The 18,361-nt window shown below is 53.2% G+C and overlaps 1 protein-coding gene and 1 long non-coding RNA gene across 7 annotated transcripts in view; both read right to left on the bottom strand.

Moving 5' to 3' along the window:
* Positions 1–18,361, bottom strand: part of TNS3 (tensin 3) — a 234,898-nt gene that overhangs the window by 79,737 nt on the left and 136,800 nt on the right. For all 6 annotated transcript variants that reach the window (XM_082471501.1, XM_082471502.1, XM_082471503.1 and 3 more), the window contains 2 exons: positions 18,162–18,227; positions 17,095–17,199 (listed from right to left, as the gene is read on the bottom strand). In XM_082471501.1, coding sequence (XP_082327627.1) covers positions 17,095–17,199; positions 18,162–18,227 — 171 coding nt within the window. The remainder of the gene's footprint in view (positions 1–17,094; positions 17,200–18,161; positions 18,228–18,361) is intronic.
* LOC309665373 lies at positions 211–17,088 on the bottom strand. The gene is made up of 3 exons (XR_014266364.1): positions 7,280–17,088; positions 3,906–3,971; positions 211–2,980 (listed from the first exon to the last, which is right to left on the bottom strand). It is a non-coding gene; the product is annotated as an uncharacterized lncRNA (long non-coding RNA).

The following is an 18,361-nucleotide window of genomic DNA, read 5'->3' as shown; positions in this document are numbered from 1 at the left end:
CTTCTCATTGCGGTGGCTTCTCTTGTTGCGGAGCACGGGCTCCAGGCGCGCAGGCTGAGTAGTTGCAGCACACGGGCTCAGTAGTTGTGGCTCGCAGGCTCTAGAGCAGAGGCTCAGTAGTTGTGGTGCACAGGCTTAGTTGCTCGATGGCATGTGGGATCTTCCCGGACCAGGGCTCGAACCCGTGTCCCCTGCACTGGCAGGCGGATTCTGAACCACTGCGCCACCGGGGAAGCCCTGAGGGTAGCCATAATTATTAAAAGCTCCTTCCAAGGTGGACAAGGCCTGGCATTCCCTGACTGTGCTCATTTCTTCCCTGTGCACCTTGCTGCTCCCAGACCACAGCAGGCACTCACCTGCCCCAGGGCCTTTGCTCGTGCCGTTCTCTGCCTGCTGGGTGTTTGTCTGTGGCACACACCTACATTCAGACCTACTGCAGACTGTCTCCCCCACAAGAATGTGGGCTCCAGGAGGGCAGGGGTTTGTTTTTTGCTCCCTGTGGTATCCCCAGCATTAGGGACCAGCCCCTGGCACCCAGTGGGCACCGAGTACTGACAGACTGAATGCTCTGGCTTGTTCTCACATGACAAAGCCTGGGGAGCTATTTTGGAAAGATGTTCAGCTGTCTTAGCTGGTAAAAAGACTAAAAATAACTAACCAACCTTCTGAAGGTAGAAGTGCCCACAGCCCTTGGCCACCTGCAGCCCCAGGGCCTCCACTCCCCAGACATCATAACAACCTCTCCCCCAGGTAGACCGCACAGCCCCACCGAGTGGGCCTTCAAATGCAACCCGACTGGAAAGGTGCCGAAGTCAACGAGTGGGTTCCAAAATGTCAAAGAAAACAAAAGATGCAAACCTAAATGTGACCCAATGTGCCAACCTAATTGTGAGCCAATGTGCAGACAGAGGGGCGAAGGCCCGAGGGACGTCTGAACGCTATCTGTGCAGCCACAGGACCGGGGGTGTGATGAGGGCAAGACAGAGCCCTGGCATACAGTAGGTGCATAACAATGGCACCGCATCTTTACCATTTCTCGTCTCCTCCATCCTCCTGCCATTAAGATGGACTTTCCCAAGCAGGTTCGTCCCCACAGCTGCAGGGATGGGCGGGGTGCACCCACCTACTCATGGCCCGCCTCTAAACCACATCTAGAGAAGGGCGACCTTGCCTACGGGGCTGGTATTTTGTTTTCTGAGACCCCATGTGAAAACTGCAGGGTGAGAGCAATGAAAACAGAATCACAACCAGGGACAAAAGTTATCTGGGGGGCTTGGGGGAGGGGGTCACTGCACGACTGACTGACTGCCAAACCCTCCATGGAAAATGAGACACAAGCTCCAGCCTTGGTGTATGAAGCCCCCCAAAACTCTGGTCAGTCTTTAAGGACACCCTGACTTAATTGATGGTAGAGTGCCCCTTTTAATTCAGATTTGGAAAAGTGACGCAGAAAGTAATTTTCAGAGAAGCGATATAGCCAAACTCCCTTCTGTGATCCCTGGCACGGCTGGGGCTGGGGTCCCACTGCCACCACCAAGGGCTCCCAGGGGAAAGGAGGTGGGTCCCCTGGGGTGAAGGAAGCTTGGGGTTGTGAAGCTCGGCTCCATCTCGGAGCTCAGAGTGCTATCAAAGCTGGGGTGAGTGCGGGGCCAGCAGAAGAAGTCTGGAAGGTGGAGGCATTCACTTCATCCGCCCCTTGCATCCTTTTGTAGATTTCAATGACTCATTTTAACTTTGTGCTTCCAGCTCCAGGGGAGTTTGGGGGAATTGAATGAATCCTCATTCTGCAAATGAAGACCCCCAATCTCCAGATAGAGATGTGACCCGCCCAGGACCCCCAGCTTTTCCACTGCAGATGCCGGACAAGAGCCTTTGCCTGTCCAGTGCAGGATCGACCACTTGCTCTGTGTCCTGTCCCTTCCCGCCATCCCTGCCCCACCAACCAGAACCCAGGGCCCCTTCCAAAAGGAGGCCTGTGAGTTTTCTGGTAATGATTTCCCTGCATCCAGGGCCTAGTTAAAAATCAAACAAATGTTAACTACGGCTCTGATCGCTTCCGCTGAATGACACACCGGGCAGGTTCCCATCTGGAAAAGAACCAGAAGAAAGAAAAGAGCCAGTGGACATTCTTGCCTCGTTTAAGGGGCGAAGCTGCAGCACAGACTAGCCGCCCCTGCTCTGCTACCGTGTGCCAGTTCCCTGCCCACTCCCACTCGACTTTTGAAAGGGGGCTATCTCACAAGAAGGAAAAGAGACACCCCCAAAATATTTCAAAAGTAAGTAAAGAAAATGAGGCAGACCTAAAAAACGAAAAAACGAAAACATTCCTTCTCATCCTGGCTGAACGCAGATTAACCAATGCCCACCTGTGCTCACAGGTATGTGCTCACAGGTGTGTGAAGAATCAACCAAAGGGAAGGCAGCATCTCAACTCCACCGCCATCCGAACACCAACCACTCGGCTACCGAGAAGGTGTAGAACTGATCTGTAATAAGTTCAGCTGTCCCCTGGCCCTGCTGCCAACACAAAAAATCCATTTCAAACAAAAGAGCAAACCTGAGGGCTTCGTTAAGCTCGCTGAAATCTTTCTTTCTTCTATATACTGACTCTCTGAATCTTATGTTTTTACTTTTGTGAAAGGTTTGCTTGAAAAGCAACTTTTCATTTCAAAAGAGCTAACAGAATCCTCCCTGCAAGTCTTCAACGGAGAAAAACAGAAAACTCCTCTCCAGGAACAGTCCCACGAGTTTACTAAGCACTTGCCACGGCTGCTAGTTGGTTGTTTATGGAGATTGAAATGGAATACTCAGCACAGTCCCGACTGCATGCTGGGATGAACCAGCCTGGGGAACAGGGAGAGGATCAAGAAACGGAGGGCGGCAGGCACATTTCACAGCATCTGACGGGTTAGCAGAGGCAGAACGAGAGAGCAGGACTGCAAGAAGGGATGCATCCAGGAACAGCTGCTCTCAGGTGAGGCTGCAAGGAATCGTTATTTGTATCGTCAGAGAAAGAGAGAATGCAGGGAACAGCCGTCTCCTGCAATGGGGCTGACACTCTAAAGACAAAGGCTCTGTTTAAGCACCTCCTATGCGCCGGGACACTGTCATGCCCCAGGGATGGACCTCACTTAATTCCCAAAGCAATCCTGTGAGGCAGTAATCGACAAGCCCATCTTACAGATGAGAAAACAGAGGCTCAGAGAGGTTATGCTAATATTTAAGATAATAACAGGCTACTGAATAGATCATCTGGAATTCAAACCTACCTCTACTCTACTCCCAAATCCATGCTTTCTGTTTTTTTAAAACACTGGAATTCTAAACCTGACCAACCACTTTAATGTGAAATTAACAATTTAATTTCGGAAAGGAATTTCCCTAAATGTTTTCTTTTTAACTCCCTCTCCCTCTCCCTCTCCCTCTCCCTCTCCCTCTCTCTCTCTCTCTCTCTCACACACACACACACACGCACACACAAACACTCCTTAGAAACTACTTCAGCACTCCGTTTTCCTTCCTAACTCCCGAAATGGTGCGCTGTCGGGACAGGATCCTGTGTTTTGAGGTTGCCGGGTTGATGATGGCAGTGTTATGTCTGTTTCCTAGGCTACGGCAGCAGGAGCCATGGCAGGCTGCGCGTTCTGTCCTTACAGTTAATGAGCTGCTCCCGCGTACACCACTTGGTCCCCGCCTACCGCACCCACAGCCCCTAGGGAGCCCTGATAAAGGGAAGGCTCCCCGCCCACCCTGACTCAGCAGGAGACAGGCTGCGCCTCTGGGCGCAGACTGCTGGGCAGTCGGTCACTCCCGCCTCCTGCGGCCGGCCCCACGTGGACCATCTCCAGCTCGTCCCTCCAATCGGCTCACTCACTACTCGAGGCCACTCAGCTAAACCAACTCACCCCATCAAAATGTCCCAATACCAGACGCCATGAGTCTACCAGCCGCGGGCTTCCCGGGAAAACTGTCTGAGAAGAAAGAAGGACAAATGATGCCATCATCTGCAACTACACCCAAAGCACTGAGCGAGCAGCCAGACTCCAAAGGCTTCCACTGACATCCTGGGGGAAGAGATTGGGGGCGGGCACTGGGCTCGCGGCGGGGAGGCGGCTACAAAAGGGGCACCAGGGATGATTTGGGTGACAGACGTGTTCTTCCTCTTAGCTGTGGTGGGAGCTGCAGGATAGGAAGTCAAACCCCTAGATGCACAGTAAACAGAGTGAACTTTATGTATGTACTGGGTTGGCCAAAAACTTTGTTCGGGTTTCTCCAGGCTACAAAAAACCCAAACAAACTTCCTGGCCAACCCAATAAATTACACCTCGATTTTTAAAAAGGTCATGAAATCAAGACCGAAATGAGGCTCACAGTGCAATGGGCCACCCCCACGCACTGTGTCCGCCTCCCCCCTCCTCCCCACCCCCCGCCCTCCTCTCCTCATCTCCTTTTCTCTCTGCTCCTGCCCCCGCTGCCTTGAATTCCTCCACTTTCCCCCTGTCTTCCAGAACCTTCCTTCCTCCTCCTAGACTCCCTGAGATGGTGAGAGCTCTCTCCCCTTCCGGATAGTTGTCAGGGTCCCTTCGTGCCCCCCTTGTGGCACAAAGCTTGTTTTAACTTTTTCACTGGAGCGATTTATGTGCACATCCTCAGTCCCCTTCTGGACTTTCTGGCATAATCCACCTGGGTGTGAATCCTAATTAAAAATCCTCCCCGCGGCTGTGTGACCTTGCGCGAGTCACTCAACCTCTCTGTGCTTCACTTCCCTTATTGGAGAAGTTGCCGGGCAACAGGTGTTTGATGAGGTCTGCCCCAGGATCACCATGGAGATTCGGTGAGACCAAACACAAAGGGAAAAGCACAGGGGGGCGCTGGGAGAACACTGACCCTGCACATCCCCACACGTGTCCTGGTGATTCAGGGCTCCTGTCTGTGTTCCCTCCAGCCCAGGGCCTGGGGAATGATTAGAATGCCTCGTGCCGTCCCGCTAATGAGTATTCTTAACTCAGCCTGACTGACCTTACACTTCGGAATTATGTTGAAGAATTGCTTTTTAATAGAGATCTCAAGTAAAAGATGGAATTTTACAAAACCCTACCTGAAGGTTCTATAACCCAAACTGCACAGCGCGGCCCTCCGGCCGGCCAAGCAGCCCACCTCCAGCTCTCACCGGCTGTATAACATTGTTCGAGCCACGTGATCTGCCCGGCTTCTCAGCTTCCTCTGGGACCGATAACCACGAGGAGAAAAGCGGTAGCAGTAAGCTAGCTGAGCGACGCCGAGGGCCTCCGCATCGTCTCGGTGGGCTCACCACAAACTCGCCTCTGCTGAACCCGCGCGGTCGGGGGAACTGTGCCCCGTTCCACAGGGCTCAGCGGCAGGACGACAGCCACATGGGCGGATCTTCCAAAGCACACCCAGGGGCCTTCCTTACCTCTGCACATCTCGGGGCCCTCACCCTAGTGGTTAGAGACCGTTTCTCCCAGACCTGCTGCATCGGCTCTGACTGACCAGCTGTGGAACCAGCGACAAACTGCCCAGCTTTCAATTTTGAGAATGGGCCCTGGAGCACCAGCCCAGCACTGCAAGATGTTGAGAAGCAAGCGAGCATCTCAGTGCCCGCTGGGTGGTGTGCAAGCAGAGGGGGCACCTGGGGTTCCAGTCTCTGAGGCATGGGGAGCACCGCCACAGAGCAAGGCAGCTGGAAGGGGGACGGGCCCAGAGCAGGAGGCTGGGCTGAGCGGGGTCAGTGACCCTCTACATCCTCTAGCCAGGTAGAGAGCTGCAGGTGGCTTTGGAAGTGTCCCAGGCATGCCTCTTCCCTCGGGGGCCTGTGGAGGCTGCAGGACCTTCACAATCAGGAGAAACACCCAGGCTTGGCCGGTGTCCCTCTCGGCGGAGTCCTTGTCGTCTCACCAAGTCACTCACGCCGAGATCTCTCTCTCTTTTTCCACTTGGACATTTATAATTGCAGCATTTATAACCTCTCAGGAAATGAGGCTTGCTTTTATTTTATTGCAATAGGGTTCTGCCTCTGTGCTAATTAAAGACTCCCCTGTGTTTGTACTGAATTAGTTCCTATTCCAAAAATATCGAGAGCTAAGAAAGGATGGCCACACTGGGGCCTTTGAGAATATTACCTTTAGTCTACAACAGCACAGACGGGTGACTGATATGTCACAGGTGAGGTGAAATGTGCCCTTTTCCCCTAAACAGAAGGCAGAAGATGGTGATTAGCTGCTAGGAACCCCAGGGGTGTGAGAGCCTGGCCCAAGCCCCTCCTCAGGCCGAGTTCCCGAAATAACTCCACATAGCACGGAGTTTCTCTGCATGTGCCATCCTCATACCTTGCGAGCAAACGCCTGCCCGAACCCCCCGAACCCAAAACTACCCCGCTGAATGCCAGGCGGGGAGGTGGCACCTGGCCTGCCAGGGGGGCAGATGGAAATCGCTCCCTTCGGAGCCAAATCGAGCTCCGTGTAAATGTTTTCTAAAACCAAGGCAGGCTGTAAATTCTTGGGAAAAAAACAGTGAGAGCAGGAGGGGGGGCGTTCCAGCCAGAAAGGCACATGGCTCTCCAGGAAGGGACGCGCCAATGTCAGGGCCCAGCACCTGGGAAGCTGGAGCCACACCGATTCCAAGCACTCCTGGCGGTCCCCTGGGCGAGGCCCGGAATGCTGCGATAAAGGAGCGTTGGGCTTCACAGGGCGGGAGGCAGCAGGCATGTCCCGGCCACAGTGACCATACCCCAGACAAGCCACACAAACACGATGCTGGCAGGACCACTCCTAAGGGGGCCCCTCTCCTGTCCAACCAACACCCCAGCTCGGGCCATCCTGTCGAGGGCACTTATCTTGGCAGCCGGTTCCCTTCCAGGCACTCCAGTGACAACAGGAGGTCCTGCGGCCCACTCAGAGGCCACCTGGGCCAGCCAGCCACAGAGCCGGCCACGAGCTTCTGCACGTAAACCCCACTTCAAACCATCACTGAATCTCCAAGGGCAGAAGCAGCTAAGACCCCTCTAAACGGCAAACAAACAGTCTTCCCGGAGGCCTGCCTGGCTTTCCCTTTTGCCAGGTTAAAACTGCTGTTCAGCTCGTTACTTACCAACAAACACCCTCTCCCCTCCCGGGCGTGTCATCGTATCCCTCTGGTACTTTTCCTGGCTGGCAACTCTCTGGTCTCAACTGAGGGTCTTTGCAGCCTAGCAGAAGCCGTGCACACGCACACACACACGTACACACACACGCACACACACACACACATGCTCCCTGCTCACCTTCCTTCCAGACAGCCCTGCAGCTTGTTCAGCCCACATCTGTTGGACCCTGAAGAAAGCCTTCAACCCCAGAACGCAGCATTCCGGGATGGGGGCATGTGTCCCCCCGCAGGGACCCAGCCTCCCTCTCCAGGTACTGCAGAAGGTAGAAGATCTTGTTAGCTAAGAAAAGGACTTTGGTTCCACCCAAAAAGGCCAGTGCAATGTAAACACGAGGGTGGGGTTTCCTGCAATCAGGTTTAGTGAAATTTGAACCCTGGAGGCTGAGGAGGCGGGGAAAAGGCTTCTATTCAAGAGCCACTCGGCCGGACCAGCGTTCCCTTCCAAGCCTCCCCAGCTGACATGCTGACCTGTGGAGCCAGCACCAAGCTGCTTGGATTTACCAACCACAGTTTCAGCACCGTTTGCTTTCTTCGGCGTATCTGCCAGGAAGTCTTTGCCTTTACACCCTCCATCTCCTGGGGCTGTGTCTCTCTTTCAAGCTCGATGTGGCCAAGTTCACTGTCAGTGTTAACTGCACACCGCCTATCTTTCAGGGATTCCTTGCACACCCAGACCTTCATGTACTGCCCAGCAGCGCCTCTGCACCTCAGGCCTCTTTATGTGCAACTTAGGTGGGCTTCAGCGAACGGTTTACCCCTGTGCTTTGACCTCATATTGGTCACAGCACAGCCAGACGCTCCAAGTCTCAAATGAACCTAAGACACCAGAGCAAACAAGCAAAGCCGTTCTGATGCCTTCAGGATCCCACAGCACAACTGGAACCTTCACAAACGTCACCACCCAATCAGCCTGAGGTGGGGAGATGGGACATAGCCAGCAGGTCCCAGACACAGATTTCTCCAACAAACCCCCCCAAACGGCCATCAAGGCACAGGTTATGTTTGTGCTCAGGAGAAAGCGTCTCTTTTATTGCGGAACACAATGCACTGCTTGTGCAAGAAGGTCTATTCAGTTTGGTGTTCGGCAAAGGGTCCTGACCAACCCCTGTTCCTGTCGAGGGAACTGACATCATTGTGCCCACTCTGCAAATAACACTGTCACTGCAATCAAGGAAGTGACTAACTGATCACACAATACTTTTCGTCAAAGAATTCACATCAAAAGAAAAGACATTAGAAACGGAAATCTGAAAGATCTGGTTTGAGGACTGAGACAAATGGGGCCTGGCCGTGCTGTAGCCAAGGTCATGTCCAGAGTGGGGGGAGGTCCTAGCCTTCTACAGGAGAGAGTCTTAAAATCAGACCTCTGCATCCCAAAGCTGACAACCGTGTGAAAAAACCCACAGAATAAGGTACCAACAATGAGGAAGAGACAGAAACAGCTGTACACCGGCCAGTGGTCTCTTTTCTCCATTTCTAACAGAACGCAGCTGCATGACTAGTTGTGTGTCAAAAGAAGCCCGGCCTTTCGTGGGGCTCATTTTCCACCGCGTGGGGCGCAGGGTGGGTTTTCCTCATGTTGACGGCAGCTTCACAAATGAACCACGACAGCCTCCATGAATGCATGGCAACCGGCACCAGCGTGACCTTCAGATCTTGGCAGTTGTGCTGCTGACGGCCTCTGAGTACTCGCGCCCAAACACTGTCATGGGCCCTCTGTTCCCACCTGTGGGTTTCCATCACACAGAGCCCATTCAGGCTGTTAGTGTCAACCTCTCCTGAAACAACATGGTCTTGTGACACTCTGCTGATGTGTGGCCAAAAGGGAGCTCTGTGGCTCAGTGTTTTGAAAGGCCTCAAACCTTTCAAAGCTACAGAGGTGGAATTTTGTGCATGGGGTTACATAACTGATACAGAAAAAGACTTGGTGGGTTCCCGAATGTTCCTGGGAGTAGTTGGCAAAGTGGGACAGGAGACCTGCAGAACGTTCGGTGTGATTCCTGGTGTGAGACCCATAAAGACAGAAGGAATATCCAGAAAAGGACAACCAACTGGGACTAAAAGAAGTGGAAATTTCACAAAGTAGTAGAAAAGATTGGCAGTATAGGAACAGCCCAAGGTCAAAACATGTATAAGAAGGTTCACAGCAGCATTAATCACAATAGCCAAAAGGTGGAAATAACCCTCATGCCCACCTGCTGATGAATGAATCAACACAATGCAGTCTAGCCACACTTTGGAACATTATTCGGCCATAAAAAAGGAGTGAAGTACCGAAACAAAATGAATGAACCCTCAAATCATCGGGCAAAGTGAAAGACACCTGTCACAAAAAGCCACACATTGCATGATTCCACTTGTGTGAAATGTCCAGACGAGGGAAATTCATAGAGAAGGAAGACGAGGTCACCTGGGGCTGGAAGAGGAGGGCTGGGGAGTGACTGCCAGTGGGCACAGGGTTTCATTCGGGGCTAACAGAAATGTTCTGCAATTAGAAAGTGGTGACAGTTGCCTGGCCAGACCCGGCCCCAGGCCCCAGAGGGACAGCTGCCCACCACGAGGCCGGGAGAGGTACCTCTGCCCCCGCCCCACTCCTTCCAAAACTCCTTTCCCTCTGGAAGCCCATGCTTTCCCTCCAGCCCCTCCTGAAGTACCTGCTTGGACTCCTAGAGCTACAGGACATAGAGTCTGACCCCAGGAACACCCTCATTGCCACTATCAATACCATCGCCAAGAGAGCATCACAGTAAATGGCAGAGACCCATTTTTTTAAAAGGAATAGGCATGTGATAACTGTCTCTACAGAGACAACATAAAGGATTTTCCCAGCTGCCCCTTCTTACAAAACACCTCCCTTTTCCCTTCATTCATGGGGAACTTTTCCCTCTTGAGGACCCCTGGGTCCGCTCCAATTTGCAGCCCTTTCCAAAGGGAGCGTGTGATAAAGTCACGTACGTGGGATCTGAAAGCCCACCCCCTACATTTGGTATAAAGTCTGAAGAGACGGGAGGCAGGGTGACACTGCAACCACGTCAGGCAAGAGACAGAAGGAGGAGGGGATGCGTGCATGTGTTGGGGAGCGGGACACTCACAGTACCTGCATCTCAGCCCCTTTCTCTCTCAGGCTTTTGGTTCTGGTTGTCAAATAACTTCAAGTCTGGAGTCATTCCCATATTGGTGACACTGCCAAAATGCCTGCGCCCTGCCTTGGCAGAAATGCACCTGCAGGCTCTGCAGGGAAGACTGCAATCCTGCCCGTTATTGAGGAAGTTCTCCCCACGGAGGACACAGAAGGAAATTCAGCAGGTTTGATCTGAGCTTAATTCACGCAGCCAACGTGCCACTGTCCAGGCTGGGAGGGAGGTGGAAGGGCAAGCCGGGAGGGGCTCGACTGAGATGCAACTTGGTAAAAGTGGGTCTGCAAGAGCTTTTAAAGAAGGGGACAGGAAACAAACCCCTCACCACGTCACATGTACACACTCTCTGAGTTCACTCTCATGCAGAAGCTGTGTGGCTTGGGGTTTTAGGGAAACCAGGGGGTCGGGCCCACTTCTAGTTTCATCTCTCAGAGAACCCACTGGCAGTCAGAACTCATCAGCTGCTGGTCCCCAAGGCAGGGCGCCAGTGACAGAGTGCTCCAGAGACGGGATGCAGGGCACGGGCGGGGATCCCTGGGTGCCTGCCGCTAAAGCAGGTGCAGCATCAAAGGGCAGGGGCGATGCCGACGCCGGTCATAAAAGGCAGGAGGAAAGTGAGAGCAGGATAAACATGCACTTGGCCGGAGTCTAGGGAAGTACTGGAGCTGCGGGCAGGTCAACAGCCACCTGCCTTTCAGAACCCTGCCCCAGAGCACAGGACACGCTCACTCCTGCGGTGGGTCCCACAGCCCGAGGGATGGGGGCAAGTAGGGGGCCAAGGACCCCGGTGAAATCAAGGCAACTCTCAGTGCCTCTGTTCACTGTCTGTCCTGGGGTAATGCTACTTAATGCTTCCAGCCATCCCTGGGAGACTGACACGGGCTAATTCATGCAAACTCGTCCAGGACGACATGAATTCTGAGTTGATTTCTCTGACACCACTTGGGCTAGAAAAGCAATGGATTCTGAGATGGCAGCTCAGGGCCGGTCAGGACTCATTAACAGCTTCTGACATCGCACTTAACTCTTCTGACAGGATCCAATCCATTTCAAAAAGCTAACACCCGAAGGACTTTATGGTTCTTAGCACAGACGGTGAGACTCTTGCATTTCAGATAAGATGAAGCCACTGCCCTCCATCCCAACTGCTGCCTGAAATCCCTTATCAAGGGAGGATTAACTCTGGGTCAGGGGTTCACACCTGGAAGGGGACCTGGCCAGGCCAGGGGGTCGGAGGCTGTAAATCAAGAGAGCACAAGGAGGGTGCTTGCTGAGGTCTGAGAGAGAGGCCCACCTCATCCATCTAAACTGGCAAATGCCATCAGCATTTGACACAGCGTGGGTTGGGTTAACGCCGTTACTCTGCTCTAAACCGTCAAAGCAAGCAACGCTTGGAAAAGTCTGGCTGGGCGCAGGATCTAAGCATCTAAGCAAATTCTTCTCAGTCTGGATACAGAGAGTGGAGGCATTCAGTGAGTGGTGGCCGTGGCCAGACACTGATGACAGATACACACACGTGTGCACACACACACATACACACGTGTACACTGAGGAGGCAGCCCCTAAGTTCTGGAAGCTCAGCCAACAGCATTCCCATTCTGCTAGCGGGGAGCCTGGCCTCGGACACAGGGCAGATCCAGGACCTAAGGTCTGATCTGCCAGATGCCAGTGGACCCTCCTTCTGCTAAGTCGCCAAAGCTTGCTTTGCTTTTCCAAATCTCAACACCCAACCACAATTTCTGGGAAGAACTGCTTTCAAATCCATTTTCAAAATGGCAACACCTGAATGTCACAACTGGCTCTGGCACTTCTAACTCTGCACACACCCGCGGCCAGCCGCTTCTTGACCCAACTTGTCCTCACCAGCAGGCCAACTGCCTCAGGCTCTGCAGAGCGTCCTGCATGGGAGAGTGAGAGGACTGCGTCTTACTGTGAAGCTGGTGAGAAATCTAAGTCTCCCTCTCCTGCAACCAGCCCCCACGAAGCTCTGGGACAACTGTGGTCACCTGGGAGGCCGAGTCTGAACTACAGGATGTTTATAAGGTAGCAACGTGAAATAGCAGAGCCAAAACCTGGGGGACGGTGGCCCCCGTCTATGCAACCTTGGATCCACGAGTTTTACCGGTGGCCAGAAACTCATTCATTGGTTAAAGCCAGGAACAGAGGAAAGCGGGGCACAGCAAGGGTTCATGCCCAAACGTGGGCTGTTCTGGAAGCTTCCCTGCCCCAACCCCTGAGTTGAATCTGGCGGAGAGTCTTCGTCATCTACCTCCTAAATAGAAAACCGCCTACTGCCCACCCAGAGCCACACCCGAGTCCAGGGCCTCCAGAAGCCTCTTCACTGCTGCCCTCCTGTCCGGGCCCTGACACCTCCCTTCACCCAGCGCCTGCGGCTTCCTGCAGCATGCCTGCAATGAGGCAGGCGAACGCCGGGCTCTCCCACGCCCCCTTCCCGCACCCCTTCCTGCAAGGGCCATCTTCTTCCTGCGTCTCCCTCGAATACACAGGCTGAGTAGCTGCTTCTCTTCCGTCTTCCCTAATTCCTGGTACCTAGTCCTCCCACGGTACACGGGGCATCTTCTGGCCACTGCTGAGGTAGACAGAGAGATAGGTACACATACACACACGTGCGCACACATACACACACGTACACATCAACACACACATGTACACATGAACACACATACACAGCACGTATATTAAATGCACAAGACACATACACATATATACACACACATATATGCACACACATACATATATACATACACTCACATATACACACTACACACGCACACACACGTGCACACATACATACACAAATACACACACACGTATGTCTTCCCCGTGAGGTCTGCTTATTTTCTCTCCCTGAGCTCATCACAGCATCAGAAACACGGCAGCCCCTAAGGAAATATGAGACGCGTGAAAAAGGAAAAACGTATGAGCTGGGGTTATCTCTAGGCCGATCTAATTAAGATAGGCCATTTCAGACAAGGACGTGCCTCGTCGAGCGAGAGAGGAAGAGCGGGAGCGCAGCGCCAGAGCCGCAGGCCTCGTGGGAGACAGGAGCAGGGCTGTGGGCACTTGCTTTGCTAGCTCGCTGTGGTCCTGCATCACCCCCGGCCTCCAGCGGGGGGCCAACACTGCCTCTGGGCGTGGCACCCCGAGTCCAGGGACCCGTGCAGTGCGGTGGGCACCCCCCCAGCCATCACAGCCTGCTGGCGCAACGCGCCCTGTGCCACACGAAGTTGTAGCAGCAGCGACATTCATCGTTGAGCAGCGTCAGCACCAAGGTGAGAGACGGGAACAGACACGTTTCTGGGTGGAACAGAAAAGTCACCAGAGCCGAGAGCAAGGCCCCACTTGGTGTCGCCATGCTGTGCTGTCACCTGACAGCGCAGGGGAAGACAGACACGTGCTTCGCCCACGTCTCAGGGTGCCACACACCTTCACCGACCTCCTGTTAGACCAGGGTCTCCATCAACCTCCGGGCTTCAGAGGAAGGGATAAGACTGTTTATAGGACCCCGTCGTCTGAAGGATGTGCTCAGCGCCTCATGCGGATCATTTCACTGCATCCTCTCAGCAGCTCTGGAGCTACACTATTCCCACTGTGCAGCGGAGGAAAGGACACAGGAACTTGTCCGAGGCCACACAGCACAGGCAGGGAGGCAGGAAACCAAACGCAGGCAGCTGGGGCAGAGCTGTGACTCTTAGACCTCCCTGGGACAGGCCGGTTGTGGTCCCCGGGCGCAGAGGACTTAGCCCCGTGGGAGGGACAAAAGGAACAGAAACAGTAAGTACCGCCAACTCCCATCATTCACGATTCCATACCTGAAAATTCACCTGCTCACTAAGAATTCCTTACTTGTAACCCTCAAATCAATACACACAGCATTTCCGTGGTCACTCACTGACATGCACAGAGTGGTAGAAGTTTCCAGGGTCCCACACACAGGCTCGTAGCTGTGGTGGAACAAAGGGACCCCTGCCTTCTCCTTTCAGCTCTCACACCATAAAGTGGCCTTCTCCAGGCCTATTTCATGCCACACTTGTTGCATTTCTGTGCACTTTGTTGGTGCTTTTTCTATGTAAAGTGGCCCCCCAGCAAAGTGCTGAAGTAATGTTCCTCAGAGCCGGAGGCCACGAGGTGCCTTATGGAGGAAACATGGGTGTAGATCAGCTCTGCTCAGGCATCAGTTACATGCTGCCGGCCAGGAGTTTGATGTTAATGAACCACCAATATAGAGTCAGTAAGGTGTCTTTACACAGAACAGCGCTCGCTGCCCTGTCCTGTCACCCGACGCAAGTGGGGCTGCCCAACGCAGCTCAACTCCATGTCCTGGGCCCCAAGCACAGGGCTCACCGTGCAGCCGGGGCCCCGAGGGCAGCGCCCGGAGATGGTCAAGCCCACTGGGGTAGACAGTCACATCTGTCCGGAAGCTCGCCACCCAGTGCCCTAGAGATACATCTTTTCTGTTCACACTGCCTAGAGGGGATAATGCTGTCTGCAGGCCTCACCCTGGCCCAGGGACCAGCAGGTTTTCAGCTGGAAGTATGAGGTTTGCACCAAATAGCATTGGGGTCAAAGAGGCCCAGACTTGAGTCCCGTTTCCACGGTCTCTGTCCTGCATGATCTCGAACACACGACAACCCACTCAGCTTCACCCATGATCACCAACAGTACACAACCCCGAAAGGCTACCAGAACCCCTCACCAACGTCTAGCTTTTGATTTCTCTTGGGAACTGCCGCCTTAATCTCTAAAATGGGTCACAGGTTCTTATGTGGATTAAACTAAATGGCATAGGAGAGGCTCCGGCAGGCTGCCCCGCTGTCTGCCGTCACCCCTCCCAACTTCTCTGTCCTTGAAATAGCGCCCCACAAAATGCTGATGGGGCAGCGGGACCCCCATCACCCCGCCAGGGCCACAGAGCCGGAAGCAGAGGAGTGGCTCTCCACAGTGACGACAGGACACTTGGAATCATTTGTCCACATCCTCACTCAGACATTACAGGGGGGTCAAGGCCCCTGACGAAGGCCACTGTGGAGGGTCCATTCCAGGACAGCAGGGGTTTCCAAAGACAAATACAGTTTACGTCAATGCTTCTGTGTGCGTGTGGTTTTTTCCGTTTTTTTTTTTTTTAACCAGTAGGGACCAGGGATGGAAGTGCAGATAGAAGAGAGGGCTGCAACATCATTTTCCAGCCAAAAGACACGGTTCCGTAGGCTACCAAACCCTGGAGAGAGTTTTGCCCTGATGGAAGCATGGCTGAGACCCTGTTTCCTGCCGGCCAAGGCCCCCGCCTTTGCAGGTCTGGGGGCCCAGTTGCGCCCTACTCCAGGGACCCACGCAAGGGACTGAAGCTCCAGGTGAGAGCTGAGGGCATCAGGAATGAGTTCACCGATGCAGGTCAGCCTCAGCGAGGAGCCCTGGAGAGCTGGGCGAAGGGAGGGAACTTCAGGAAGGGTAATGTTTCCATGGGAGGGAAGTTGTGTATGCTTTCTGGAAGGTGGCTATGCAAGGGTCTGCAGGGCCTTGGCAGCAGGGGCCACAGAGGCAGCACTTAACAACCATGAGAACTCGGAACGCCACAGGAGTTCCACCAAGATCAAGTGCAATTGAGGAGGGGCCAGATAGGGGTAGAAAATTAAGAGGTACAAACTATTATGTATATAATAAATAAGCTACAGGATATATTGTACAACACAGGGAATATAGCCAATATTCTATAATAACTATAAATGGAGTATAACCTTTCAAAATTGTGAATCACTATGTTGTATACCTGTAACTTATATAATATTGTATATCAAGTATACCTCAATTCTGAAAAAAAGTAGATTCGAGAGGTCTAAGAAAAAAAATCAAGAGCTACTGGGAACCCCTCTGATGGAAGGCAGTGTGGTGGATGGACCAGGCACTGGACCAGTGCTCAGAGGTACGTGCAGATGCTTGACAGGGACTCCAAGGGAGCAGTCAGGTGATGAGACCTGATGAAACCTGACACAGGCAGGGGCCACCCCTGCTGTGAAACACGCAGCCGGCATTTAGAAACCGTGCCTGAAGTACAACAGTGGCGCGGGCTTCACCTCCAGACAGCAGGAGGGTCTGCACCACAAAAGTACTGACACGAGCCCAGACACCCCATGCGGACAAGTAGAGGAGCCTCGTGGCCCCTGGCGTGGACCGCAGACATCCCCAGCCGCCAGCCCCTGCCAGCCCAGAGATGCACAAAGATGGGCACCAGCGGAGTTACCGCCACAAGACTCGCTTCTAGCTATTTAATGTCTGGACGAAAGTAATTGGACAAAAATGTTTTGATTTTTCTCTCCCAAATCAGGTCTGTTCTCAATTGGTGGTTGAAAAAGATGAAAGGCCAGTGTTCTCAAGCGCCTGGAAGAAGACTGATCCCTCTTCTTTGAAATCAGCCTCCGGGGGCTTCTTTCTGTAAACCTGGCAGATGCCACCCTTCATTCCTTTCCTCCTTCATGATACTTGTGACCCAAACTGCGTATCCCGTGGCCAGGAGAGAATATGTTTGGGAGAGACAGGCTCACAAAAACAGAGATTAAATGATGCAGCCATACAACCAGGACACCAGTGTAATGAGCAAACAGAAATAAAACCAAGCCTGATTCTCACGAGTGCCCTCAGACTCACAGCGGCAGGGGTCCTGGACGGCAGGGTTCCCAGCCTCCAAGCAGACTGCAAGGAGATTTCTGATCTAAACGTGAACAGGCTGCTTTTTCTGGGCCCTATTCTCTGGTAACTGACACAAGGTAACCAGACTCACCTTCACCGTCTGCACTCAGGTTCTCGTACGAGTCCCAGCGGATCAGCGGGTCTGCCGTGTTGAAGTCCACAATCACCCCGTGGTCGTTTTGCAAATGTTCACACCCTGCAGGGCGGTGGGACAGGGGCAACAGGCGTCAGTTAGAGAGAATCCGGCGCCTCTGGGCGTCTGCCAGCAATGAGGCAGAGGAGCCCCCGCTTCTGAGTGCCCAAGCCCAGCGCTCAGATCCACGCCCTCTCCCACAAGCCCTCCAGTAATCAGAGCTGCTGTGCACCATTCGGGATGAACTCAACAACAGTGAACACCGCTTGGCAGAAAGGAAAGGCGAACATTGGTCCTCCATCCACCGGGTACGGGGCTCTGGGCGCTGTTTCTGCACTAAGGGACCACCCGGATGGCTTGGCAGGTCAAGGACCCAGAGGCCCCCAGAGGATCGGCCTCAGGGCAGGTGGACGGGAGGGCCAGGTTTGGGCCCTCCCTCGAGGCTCCCTGATCATTCTGAGGATGCCAGGAGGGTTCTTACCCCACAGCCTTGCATTTAACTGTTCATGCCTAAATCTATGGCACTGGGCACAGAAGTAGGGTGCTTCTTTTCCACAGCTATTAAAAACTGAATTAAAACTTTCACGAGTATGGACCTTGGTGATGGAAATGAACCATTTGCCTTCACGATAAAGGGACTGATTTCTCTTTAAATGTATTTTTAGAAGAAAGGAGAGAGTCTGTTTTGCTCATAAATATTTGCAGTCTGCTACATTTCTAATCCTCTTTAAAAACATGTGGCCGTTTGTTGAGGGAGAAGTAAACAGGGCATCAAGACACGGCCCCAGTCCTAAGGTTCTGGGCCCTTCCTTGGGCGAGTCACACCATCTCTGGGGTCTTATTGACCCACCTGGGCCCTACTGTCTCTAAGGCAATGCCCTCCCACTGTCTAGTATCCTATTATTTTTTAAAATATATTATATTTCCAATTATGTGCAGAGGTGGGAAGCCAGACAGAGGCCCCAGCATGTGCATCACCCAACCAGGTCCGCATCCTGCCCCCCAGCATTCTGCATTCTACCCACCTTGAATCTTCTCAGGAGTGGCTGAGAAGACCAACTCAATCTTCCCATTATCAGGAAAACGGTCATCTAAAAAAGAAATCTTATGTCAACAAATTTGGAGACAATGAGACGGGAAAGGGTGGATGAATTTTGTCCTTATATTCCAACCAGGACAACCCCCTTCCCAAATCTCCAACAGCGCACCAATGACAGAGGAAGTA

This window comes from Balaenoptera physalus, assembly GCF_965194825.1.
Source record: "Balaenoptera physalus genome assembly, chromosome: 8".
NCBI classification, from domain to species: Eukaryota; Metazoa; Chordata; class Mammalia; order Artiodactyla; family Balaenopteridae; genus Balaenoptera; species Balaenoptera physalus.
Note: the sequence above shows the minus strand (reverse complement) of the source record. Positions and strands in the feature narration are given on the sequence as shown.